The following is a 12,850-nucleotide window of genomic DNA, read 5'->3' on the forward strand; positions in this document are numbered from 1 at the left end:
CGTCAGAGCTAATCTTAACTAAACTTAAAATGACAGATTGATATTTGGCATATTTGGCTTGTGATCATGTATGAAATATACTAAAACCTGGTCAACACTGCTGCACGAATGCTTAAAATTGACGCTAAATAGACCCTGTAAAAATGATGCAAAAACTTTGAGATCATGGATGCCTCTTAAGATGAGAGGGGTTTCATTCACTTTAAGAGTGGGGTTACATATAATGATCCAAATACAGCCCATGAAAATAAATTACTTTGGATCATTTCAATATACTTGTTGAAACTTTCCCCCAATATGACCAACACACTCAAAAGTCTAGACTTATGCAGAGCACTTTCAACACTCACATTTAAACACATTTCTGTGGATGAACAAATTAATAGTACACAAACATAGTGGTAAACATAAAATAAATAATCTGACAATACTGCACCTTAAAAGTAAAATCTTTCCCATTGGAACTCGAAAAGTGGCACTGCACTTCAGTCATTAAACTGAGGCCCATATAATTTAAAAACAACTTTAAAAAGATGAGAGCCCCAATCATAGTCGAAGAGAGGAAACTTCTCATTTTTCCGCCACTTGGAAAATAATACACCTCAATGTTGAGGCTTAAAACAAAACAGAATGTGTGGGACTCATACATTCACAAAAAAACGTCTTGAAGTTTATATCCATTTTCTGATCCATTTATCCTCACAGGGGTATAGTGCCCCCCCAGTGGTGGCTGGGAGTGCTGGGACCCATCCAAGCTGTCTTTCGGCAGTAGGCGGGGTACACCTTGAAGTGGCTGCCAACCCATCGCAGGGCACACAGAGACGACAACCAACCGCGCTCACACTCACATCCAGGGACATTTTAGAGTGTTCCATTAACCTGTCACGCATGTTTTTGGAATGTGGGAGGAAACCGGAGAACCCGGAGAAAACCCACGCAGGCACTGGGAGAACATGCAAACTCCACACAGGAAGGCCGGAGCCGGAATCCAACCCTGCACCTCTGCACTGTGAGGCCAACACACTATCAGTCAACCACCGGGCTGCCCTGATGTGGACATGAAAATCAAATTTAAAATTTCTCACTTGGGATTGTGGCATAATTACCCGAAAATGCATCCAACTATTTGACCAGAGGCTCTTATCTCAACACTCACAGAGTGTAGCAAGCCCCTCATCTTCTTTGCCAACTTATAAGAAGGCAATGAGGCATTCTTCTTCCTCATTTCCATTTCGTACCTTTTGTGTGTACACCGCAAATGGCAAGGGACCCCTCATTGTTGGTGAAAGTGTGCTTTGTATTTCTGAGCAGCTCTCTGACATTGTTTGGCATCAACCAGAAAAAAGTCTAAATAAGTCCATATATATTCATGTTAAGGAAACAAAGTCTTTCTTGCAGATGCTGCAGGCATCAAACCATGGTGCAGATGGTGTTGAGACTGGGGTCAAAACGGACGACTTTCCCCTCGGCAGTTTTTGTGTTGGTGTTGTACATGGGATTCTCAAATGTAGCCTGTCCGTTGTTGTTCTCGTGCACAGAACATCCAGTGTACTGCGCTTTGTCCGTTTTCCTGCGGATTAAGGAAAGTCTTGCAAATTAGTTGAAGGAAAGCATCCCAATTATCCTCCCTCTTTCTGAACCAATAAACATGTGTCCATTAGCCCGCTGTGCACAGCTGCAGTAGGTAAATGAGGCCCAATGGCGATTATTTTTGAAAAGAACAGTGCATCTTACACTGCTAACTAACATAATAAGTGGAAAAGTAACCTACATAATGCAAAGATACAATGCTCCAACATTTAACAATGCAAACTATAGTGGTACCTTTACTTACAAAATTATTACGTTCTGGAAGAAATTTCTTAATGAGAAAATTTTGTAAGTAGAGACGTGTTTTCCATGTAAATGCCCTTATCCATTCCAAGCCCTCTAAAATTCAGACATAAATGCTTTATGAAGCATAAAAACGCATCAAAATATGTAACAAATACATGTTACAATTAGATTATTGCACAATAAATGAGAGTTGTGCATAATGTAAAAAACAAAGAATAAAGAATAACTATGATGGCCATTTAACTTTTAACTGCATCCTCATTGTTTTTCGCCCTGTTTAGTTCATGTTCCCTCTCAGAAGTGGTTTTTGCCTGGCATTTTGTAAAGAACTGATGCAAGGACATTTGCGTTTGTCGGCTTTTAAAAATCCTTCGAAAATGTCCAAGGCAAACATCAGCATCGAGAGCGATGGCTCGAATGGTGAACACTTTTTCTGGGTGATTCACATTTACGTAAACCTATCGGAGCGCCTCATGGCCCGAGAGGCGAATGACGAGGACGCTGCGTAAACATGTATCTATCTATACACACACACACGCGCACACACGCACACGCGCACACACACACACACACACACACACACACACACACACACACACACACCTCTTAGCCAATGGGATGCCAGGATGATGCTCAGTAATAGCCAGTGGCAAAGCAGTGAAAAGTATGTTGCGTTCAGGAACCTCAGAGCTGCGACGCATCCCATACTGTATTTTTACCTTTGGTATCTTGAAATTTCTTTTGTAACAAGAGGCAATATTTTCCTGTTGAGGCATATCGTAACTTGAAAATTTCATATCGAGACGTTCGTAAGTAGAGGTACCACTGTATATTATAAAGTATGGTATATGCTTCTGTTTAGAAGTGAATTGGATGATAACAAGGTGACCATTCTTGCATCATTGATTTAAATCTTGCAAAAAAACGATAGTGTACTGGATCCAGTGAATAAATGAATGGGTTGTGGAAATGGATAGATCACATACCTCTGTTTGTAGAGATAAAAACCAAGTCCAGCCAAGATGAGAGAAAAGAAAGGCACAAGGATCGCAACAGCAACAGAACTGCTGTTGGTGGATGTATTGGTTTCAGGGTCACTGAGCGTAAAATTCTCTCTCACACTCAAACCTGGACAAAAAGGCAATAAAATAATTAAAATGGGTGTCAATAGTGAATGTTAGGAGGGGTATATGGTCCTCACCAAAAAGAAAAAAAATATTATGCAAATATAGTTGACATTACCCCTCCCTGAGCTGTCATCTTATTGTGTCGGATGTGTTTGTGTGTCCCAGTGATCCTAGGAGATAAGCTGTGTTCAATTTCATGCCCGTGGTGGGGTCAAAATGTCCCACGTGAGGTACCAGACAAAACACGACTCAAAAGAATGTCAATGATGGCTCCTTTTAATGGATCCAAGGCCAGAGGTGGGGCTTCAGGGCATGGAACCGGTGGCCTGCAAGCTCCTAAGGGTTTGTCCAAAAAGCCCCAAAAGGTAATGTGGGTCTCCCTCCCCATGGGTTCAGCACCTGTGGCAGGGGCCAAGGGGCTCGGATACCAAGTGAGCTGGCATGGGGCCACTGCTGACCTCCATTAGAGATGTTGTGAGTAGAGTGGGAGAACGCTTCAAAGACCTCCTCAATTCCACTGACACACCTTCCGATGAGGAAGCTCATTCTGAGGACTCTGGTTGGCTCTCCTATCTCTGCCGTTTATGTTGCCCAAGTGGTTAAAAAGCTCTTCTGTGGTAGGGCCTTTGGGGTTGTTCCAGTCTGTGTTCCTAAAGGCTCTGGAAGTTGTGGGGCTGTCCTGGTTGGCACACCCCTTCAACATTGCATGGACATTCGGGACAGTCTCTTTGGATAGAAAACCCTCTTTTGCAGTCCCCCTTTTTAAGAAGGTGGACTCCAGGGTGTGTTCCACGTACAGAGGGATCAAGCTCCTCAGCCTTCTTGGTAAGGCTCTATTCAGGTCTGCTGGAGAGGAGGCTCTGTCTGGAAGTTTAATGTCAGATTCTGGAGAAGCATTATGTTTTTCGTCCTGACTGTGGTGCATGTGGACCAGCGCTACTCTCTCAGCAGGTACCTGGAGTGTATATGAGATTTTGCCCAGCCAGTCTTCGTGTGCTTTTTGGACATGGAGAAGGCAAGTCCACCAAAGTACAACCAGTATCAACAGTTTTGTCCACACTGCTGGCAGTAATTCATTTTCATTTCCAGTGAGGGTTGGACTCAAAATGACTTTTCTCAGCAGTTCTGTTCATAACATCTATGAACAAAATTGCACAACCGAGGCATTGAGGGGGTCCGTGTTGGTGACCTGAGTATTATCCATCCATCCATCCATTTTCCGATCTGCTTTATCCTCACAAGGGTCGCGGGGGGTGCTGGAGCCTATCCCAGCTGTCTTCGGGCAGTAGGCGGGGGACACCCTGAACCGGTTGCCAGCCAATCGCAGGGCACACAGAGACGAACAACCATCCGCGCTCACACTCACACCTAGGGACAAAACCCACGGTTGTTGGAAGGTGGGAGGAAACCGGAGTACCCAGAGAAAACCCACGCAGACCCGGGGAGAACATGCAAATTCCACACAGGAAGGCCGGAGCCGGGATCGAACCCACGACCTCTGCACTATGAGGTCGACGCGTGAACCATTGGACCATCGGGCCGACCTCCTCAGTATTATGTCTCTGCTTTTTACAGAAGATGTGGTTCTGTTGGCTTCATCAAGCCACAATCTCCGAGTCTTGCTAACAGCACTTGGCAGCTAAGTGTGGAGCAGTTGGGATGAAAAACACCACCTCCAACTCTGATTCATTGTCCTTATTTGGAATAGGGTGGAATATCCTCTCACAGTCAAGATCTTTCTCCAAGTGGAAGAGTAGTATCCTGTGGTCTTGTTCACAAGCGAAGGAAGAATGGTGCAGGAGATTGACAGGCACATCTTTGCAACATCTGAAGCAATGCTGAGTGTGCATTGATCAATTGTGGTAAGAAAGTGAAGACGAAAGGAAAAGCTTTTACTTTATGGGTTGATCTAGTTTCTTACCAATCAAAGAACAAGGTTGCAGATACAAGCGGCCGAAATTAGTTCCCTATGCAGGTTGTCTGGGTTCTTTATTCGAGACAGGGTGAAAGGGGCAGAGTTGAGCCGCTGCTCCCTCGCATTGAGAGTAGACAGAAGAGGAAGTTCTGGTGAAGTGTCCTACTTCAAATCCTGGATGCCACCCAGGACACACTGGAGAGACTATGAACCCTATTTTTTTTCGACTGCTTCCTGTGTGCTCAGTGTAAAAACGGTCACAAATGAATTTCCATGCCAGGGCAAGTTTAGTTTACATTGTTTGGGAATGACAGCATTTACAGCAAAACATTTTAGGGCCAAAGTATCGTCTTCAATTTACGTTGCTCCCCCATTTGTAAATGTGTCAGAAATGCTGATACGAGCGGCCAAGTTTAATCAGAGTTGAATGTTCTATCATCTTAATTGTCTCTTACATTAACTTGTGCATACCTCAAAGAATTCAAGCTGTAAGCTAATGATAGTTACAAAAGAGAAGCTGCTTGCTGGATTACATATGATCCGATTACTTGAGTAATCACTAGTAGTGTTGGTGATTCACAAAATAATTGCTTGTGGCAGCCCGATCAGCGGATGATGTAAAGTTTGCCGCTGTGGAGTGGGCACTTGCAAATTGAGTCCACCTGATAGAAAAAATAGCCTTGCCATGGCACGAAAATTAAGATGCGCCCATTTTTACGCTGAGTGCACGGGTACCTGACAACTAAATTAGAACCCTTCATCCACAAATTTTAAAACTATACTATGCAAAGCAAAAGCCATATATCAGCAACACCCAGATATGCTGCTTCTCTGGGCCCAAGCTTATCTGAGATGGACAAACGCAAAGTGGAAAATGTGTTGTGGTCTGAAAGTCAATATTTAAAGTTGTTCTTGGAAAGTTTGAACATCGTGTCGTCCAGGCGAAAGAAGAAAAGAACCATCCACATTGCAAAGTTATTGAGTCTAAATTATCGTCTTCAATTATAGTCTAATAAAGTAAAATTCCTTGAAAAAAGTCACAATTTTCCACTCAACATGGAAGCCAGACTGATGCTCATGCAAATCAGCACCCGTAAATATTTAACAAAGGTAAGAAGAAATATTGCTCAGAAGTGTGACACTTTTATACATCTCTGTTCCCTGTCTTATAGCAAAGATACCATGACTTTAAAATGACCTGTACAACATTCTATTCATGTACATGAAACTCTGCCTATGGTAACATCTACTGTTGCTCCAATGTGTTTTTGCTGTGCTGTAGTTATTTCTGTTTTTTTGTTTCCTGTTTAATCCTTGCATTTTGCAAGTGCTTTTTGTTTGGCATACTGTTCGTGCACTTTTTGCCAACTAAATCAATTTGGTAACTTCCCTGGAGTTTATATTTTTTTTGTATGTATGCACTCTGGCTGGTGAGCGTATGCATACAAACAATTTAAGAAGTATTATTTTGAACATATATTTACACTAGACACTGATTTTTTTAACCGGGTCAGTTGCAGTCTCAGTCTATCACTGACGGACTCCTGTTTGCATGACAACTGATGGAAACACACACCACGTATGGTGCAAGTTTGAATGCGGGGGTGAATATACACCGGGGTTGCTTTTAGCAGATTGCATTGACGATGGGTTGATCTCATTCCTCTAATTAAGGCGTGTCAAACTTAATTTTTGTCGCAGGCCATATTGTAGTTACGGTTTGCCTTGGAGGGCTGTTATGAATTTGGGAAACCATATAAATGTTCAATCACCTCCACATATTACATACACAGTGCCCAACAAATTGATGGATAACTAGTTTTAAAATTAGAATTCAAGAATAATGACTGTTTTTGTTGATTTCATATGACAATTTGAAATTTTGGTTCAGACTTTCACAAGCATCATTTAACTTGCTTGATTTGCTTTCACGGACCACATAAAATCATGTGGCGGCCCAGATCTGGCCCCCAGACCTTGACTTTGACAACTGCGCTCTAATTGCTTGTTCCTGGGTCCTAGCTCCTCTGCCTAAATGCCAGCACATTTCACCAGGAACTCCATGGAGGAGCGAGGAGGTAGAAGTGTTTTGGGGTAATGAGGCAATGGATCCTTGATATCATCATTTGATCGCAACGTCGGCTAAAGATGACGAATGTCACAAATGCGCTGTCTGTGTGTCAGAATTATGACTATCGCCACAAATGTCCCCTTTCTGTTTTATGTTTCAAGTCGGATTAAATAAAAGTCAAATATCAACACTGTTCCGCTGCAGATGCACTGGACTGGCTGTTGAGAAAACAGAAATCTATTATCTTTGTTTGAGTGTAACGTTTGATGTATGTGTATATATTTGCATATAAACCTTTATGGTTATGGTTTTCTTTTATATTTGGGTGAAATGATTTAGCTCAAAAATATTTTATAAACAATTACTTCCAGTTTGGGTGAAGAATGCCTGATGAAGAGTCAGTGAGTGATTGTTCGCTAGAGATAAAAACGAGAGCATTATGTTGTATCATGAACTTTTATTATCTTTGATTTATATACTACTGGTTTAGAGGACGCTCAGTGTGTGTTATATTTTGTCCACTAATTGATTGTATCAGTCAAAGACATTCTTGTAAATATCAATTGATGATCTTATTTAGTTTTCATGGTGTCCTATAACGGACAAGCAATAAAACAATTGTGGACATCAGAACGAGGCCTGGTTCTTGACTGGAGTAGATACACTGCTTATGCTGCAAATGCACGTGGCATAGTAAGTTGTATGCTCTCTACACCTGACATGCCGACGCCGAATAAGAAGATCTGACAGTCCTAAAACAGTGGTGATGAACTGTAATTTTCTTAAAATAATGATGAAAGATTGACAGACTGGCTGACAGTCATACAATAGCGGTGATGAACTGTAATTTAGTGATGATGGAAGCGTGTTTAAAATACCAATGATGGAGTGACGGACTGACATGACAGTTTTTGTTCGGCTTGTAATCATGACAGACTGATGATGACGGACGGATGGCCCTGGTCGCTGTCGAATGACGGACGGGCAAAATTTACTGACGTGCCCGCTTCTGCATTCATCTATCTGTCTTCTCAACATAGTCATTGTAGTTCTTAGATAAAATGCCTCCAATGTGTCATGAAAATGTAAATCGCACAATCGAAAGAAGCTATTGTAAGACATGCAAATTGGACTTCTCACACGTACTGGCGAAGACATACCTAGTCTCTGTAGTCCAAACTGTCCATAGTCTTTAGCCTGTATAAAGCCTTGGTACACAAAGTTGCTGCCTTCAGGCTCAGCTGAAACCTGGAAAAGTGGGGGAAAAAAGCAGAACTAAAGAGAGTGTTTTGTTTCAGCTGCATGTGTAGAATTGGGATTTTTATTGGTGGCTCGGCCAATTTTGTGTCCGTGGCACACAACACATCAAATACTGAGGGCTCTATTTTCGTGCTGGGTGCAAGTCAAGAACAAAAAGCAGTGTGTGCGCATAGGTGATTTGCTTTATTTTGGTATTTTGCTGTACTTTGCTGTACTTTTCTCGGCCAATCCTCGCAGCATCTCTCATTTGCATCACATTCATGGCAGTTGTCGAGCACACCAAGGTCGCCGTGCCTGACTGAACCACCCAACTTGGGGATTGAAACGATCACACAGCACTAACCGCTGAGCTCAAAGTCCAGGCTGCCAGCTCGCCAAAATGGATATAGGTTGGCATCTGTTCGACATAACCCGAATCAGTTTCAGATTTGGGATATAGAAGGGACCTTTCTCGAAGTATAAGCCTCCTCTATCCCAGCAGGATTTCCCTTCAACATGCACATTATTCTATTGATCCTCCGATAAACATGCATGTAATTTATTTAGGTTTCATTCTGGGTAGGGGGTCGTTTGTGTGCGATGTGGATGCCCCCTCCCAGGTGGAAACCCGGGGCCACTGCCCTTTTGGCCCTGCTCTCTGCACCACCTCGCAATAGGGATGGGGGTGCCATTAAAATATATTTTTTAAGATGATGATTATAATCTGTTCAATTCATTTCTATTCTATTTCAATTTCAGAGCGATTGTCCCACACTGGCGTCACATTTCTGAATGAAATACTACACAGATACGCGGCGGATCACCAAATCTTTCTGCCTGCTCTTCAAAGAAATACACCAAAATCGGAATAGACCACTTGCACTGTATAAAGAGACCTTTTACCCGGTCAAAAATTTGGTCTACATTTTGTAACTAAATTTGCAGATGAGCAAGGCAGAAATGTCCAGTGGGGAGTAGCATGTCTATCAAATTCACAATTACTAGACCCTGGCACCTGCACAAAAATGGCCATGAGCCCATTTCTACGCCGAGCGCAGGCTACTTATTCGACCAAATTGTTGGATGAGTCGATGGCGAGGCAACTCTGTGACAAAACACCAAAATGGTTCAAAACATGCTCGATTAGACTTGCGCTGGCACCAAAATGAAGTTACGCCCATTTTTACACCGAGCGCATGAGCACCAATCGACTAAACTTGGGCCTTAAATATCTTGTATTTAGTAGAACACATTCTTTCATTATGCATTTGAAATATATTTTTTATGGTGCTTGAGTCAAAACAACTGAATATAAATATATCTGTACTGCGTGCGAATAGTTGACACCAAGTAAAACAAGATGTCTAGTCTAGAAAACAAAACAAACACCAACAACAAAAAAACTCAGTACAGGCTTCATCAAAATTTGGGACCATCCGATAGGCGTGCCTAGCCAATTACAGGGGGTACTCAAGCACCCCTAAAATTTGAGAACTCTTCATTCTTTATTTTACCGTGTACTTTTTCAACAAGCTAAGAAAAGTGTTAGAACCATACAGTACAGTAGTTGGTGAAACACTGCAATGCCTGGAACTTTCCGCTACTGTTGCAAGACCCTCCTCCCCTTCTCAAATTTGTGTTGTGGCGATCACCCTATTTACTGGAGCTTTGAGTTGCAAATTGCATTGACCCCTACATGGCGCCGTCACAGTCAGTTCAACCAAAGACAAGCATGATTTATCCATTCATACGTAAATGCCGCATGTTCCTTTCGGGGTAATAATTCCCATATTCAACAAATAACATGAAAACAAATGACTTCTGTCAAAATAACATTTCACACAGAAAAATATTAAATATTCAAGAGAAACAGCCATGCTAAAGACCTTGTGAGCACTGTCAACAACTTGTGAGTACAGTTTTTTTACAGCTTTTTTTACACATGAATTGAGAGCATTTTCTATACAGTATTTCAGACAGGTGTATTTGTGGCTCACGGCTGTGATTTTAGTTGCAACTCTTACGGGCAAGTGTTATTTTCCCTTGAGAAACCCTTCTCATTTCACATAGTGCATCCTTCTCTCTTTCCTGTGCGAGTTCCTGCACGTGTCTATTTCTCGGTTCAATGGCAAATTTATGCTGGAACTATCGCCCTAACTGCTTTGATCCTGTACATGCCTGGTACATTTCGTTTTCGCTGCGAATCTACTTCACACTCTACTTTCTTCTGCAGCATGCTAAGAAGACACGCATTTTTCTTCTTTTTAGCTGCATGAACAGCTAGGGCACTGGCTGAAGTGGACTCCTGTGGTGAAAACTGCTCATGTTCTGTGGTGTTTTTCACCTGCTCTGGAACTTCCTGACTAATTTTGTTTATTGTGCCAAGCAGAATTGTGTTTTAGAAGCCTGTTTGCCAGAGACAATGAGGTAAAAAATTGTCCTTAGTGACAGTTTTACCTTGGTCCAAAAAAAAGGGTTCTATAGGCTTTGTCACAAGTCGCTCTACTATGGCACAGTAGACAATGAGGTAAAAAATTGTCCTGAGTGACAGTTTTATCTTGGTCCAAAAAAAGGGTTCCATAGGCTTTGTCACAAGTCGCTCTACTATGGCACAGCTGGAGCCTTTTCCTCAGTACATCTACACATCTGCACATCTACGTCGTGTCCTAAGTCTTCTGCATTCCAAAACTTGATTCCAAATGTGTCCGTTTTTGATGCAATGTATTGCAGAAAAGGACATCGGACCTTTGTTGAAAATAACTGTTCGTCATCCGTTATGTGTTCCCACGGATTGCACGACAGTACACAGTTCTGCACAAAGTGCCCCAAACTGTCTGAAATAGCAGCAAATATATCTGTCTGACATCGAAGCATAAATAGTGAATCAACTCTTGATATAGGTCTCAAGACATTGTGGACATGATTTCAGGAATGCTGAAGCAGTTTGACCAGCAGTCATGCATGGCGTTAGTTTTTCCAATCACTGCAGCCGGGAGAGCTGGAAAACAGGCTGGATAGCGACCATCCAGGCCCGCAGCTGGACATGCGTGCTGTGCAGTGTTGGCCATAAAATATGCTGGTGATATGTTTAATCTCTATGGGCCAAACTGGGATAACCCAAATTATTTTCTGAAATTATTGGGTCATCTATCTAAAATGGGTACACACCACTTAATCTTGCTTGATGCTGTTATTGATCCATCGCTAGATTGCTCCAAAACCTTATTCGGTCATCCGTCTAATTCTGTGACAATCATTAAATTTTTTTAAAATGAGCCTGAAATAGTAATCTCATTCAATACGCATAAAGCCTTTAGTTATATTTGTCTAATTTGAGTATTTTTCTTTTTTAAGGTTTATTCCTGATCTCACCAAAACTTGGATTTGGACCTTGTAGATTCGAACCTTTGTGATTCAAACCTGACTTGGACTCGATATAGGTGGACTTGACTACAGCTCTATCAGGCGCGAAGGTGGTTCTTGAAAGAGAATCTGGTGGACTGGCCCTACCCAATTTCCTGCATAACAACTGGGCAGCAAATGTAGACAGATTATTTGAATGGTGTAGAACCTTATTGAAGGGGTGTGGCTGGGACTGGACTCTTGTGGAACAAATACTCTTGAATTTCAACCTTTCCAGCTTAATTGTTATGTGCCCCTCTACTTTTAGTAGTGGCTTCACGTACCAACAATTCCATTCTAGGAGGACGCCAGTGTACAGAATATGGATCCAACATTTCGATCACGCACAAGCTATGATGTCAATGCTTTTAGTTGGTAATTTTCTCTGTGAACCCTCTCTGATGGACAAGACTTTTTATATCTGGACCAAAAATGGCGAAAGAAGTGTGAGGGACCTGTTTGTAGATGTCTGATAGGTCTTTTTGGATTATTATTAAGAGGTATCCGATGCAAATTTATTAGGTTAATTGTTGTGTGGCCTTATCTCTAATCCTTCTTTTTAACTTCCTCCCTTGCTATCTTTTGTGTACATTATGTGGCTTTGTCTTCTGTTTGATTCATTTTCATACAGTATATGGTGGAATAGAGGTCAACCAAATCCGACTCAATCATATATTATTTCGTGAATTACCGCCCTTGTGTCACATAATGAAAGTGTTCTTTGTTGGAAAAACAATACAAAAAAAATAATGAAAAAAAGTGACATTTTAACAAAAAACAGAAGCACTCTCCTTCTGCCTCAAAAATGGTTTGATCCACCCCATGCTTCCCTCCTTTTCTAGACTGTCTTCTGAGGGATGAGCATGATTTGTCCAGAGCTAAACCTTCCAGTCATACCTATAGTCTGGTGGTGAAAGTATGGCTATTTTGTTTGTCACTTTTTAAGTACCGTATTTTCACGACCATTCGGCGCACCGTATTGTTGGGCCAGTCTCACTAACGGGTGCTATTTTGGTATTTTGCACATAGACAAAACGCACTGTATTATTGGGCGCAGTTTTACAGTGGTAAAACATACGCCATCTTAAACATACGGCATGCGTGCACGCACGCTAAAAACACGTTTGCTTGAAGCATACGGTAGCATGCTAAGACATACGGATACACGCTAAAAACACGTTTTTAAAAAGGCAACGGAAGCAAAACTGAGTTCGGTTGCATTTTATTTAGCCAGCTTACAATGTACTCACGTTTTTTGAT

At 41.9% G+C, this 12,850-nt stretch overlaps 1 protein-coding gene across 1 annotated transcript in view; it reads right to left on the bottom strand.

Moving 5' to 3' along the window:
• Nucleotides 1–1,013: 1,013 nt before the first annotated feature.
• The window catches only part of LOC109529648 (CUB and sushi domain-containing protein 3-like), a 447,797-nt gene continuing 435,960 nt past the window's right edge, over nt 1,014–12,850 (bottom strand). The window contains exons 68-70 of the mRNA XM_019893029.1: nt 8,110–8,197; nt 2,823–2,964; nt 1,014–1,570 (exon numbers count right to left, since the gene is read on the bottom strand). Of these exons, the coding sequence (XP_019748588.1) occupies nt 1,411–1,570; nt 2,823–2,964; nt 8,110–8,197 (390 nt within the window). The 3' untranslated portion in view covers nt 1,014–1,410. The remainder of the gene's footprint in view (nt 1,571–2,822; nt 2,965–8,109; nt 8,198–12,850) is intronic.

This window comes from Hippocampus comes, unplaced genomic scaffold (genome assembly GCF_001891065.2).
Source record: "Hippocampus comes isolate QL1 unplaced genomic scaffold, H_comes_QL1_v1.1 scaffold94, whole genome shotgun sequence".
NCBI lineage: Eukaryota > Metazoa > Chordata > Actinopteri > Syngnathiformes > Syngnathidae > Hippocampus > Hippocampus comes.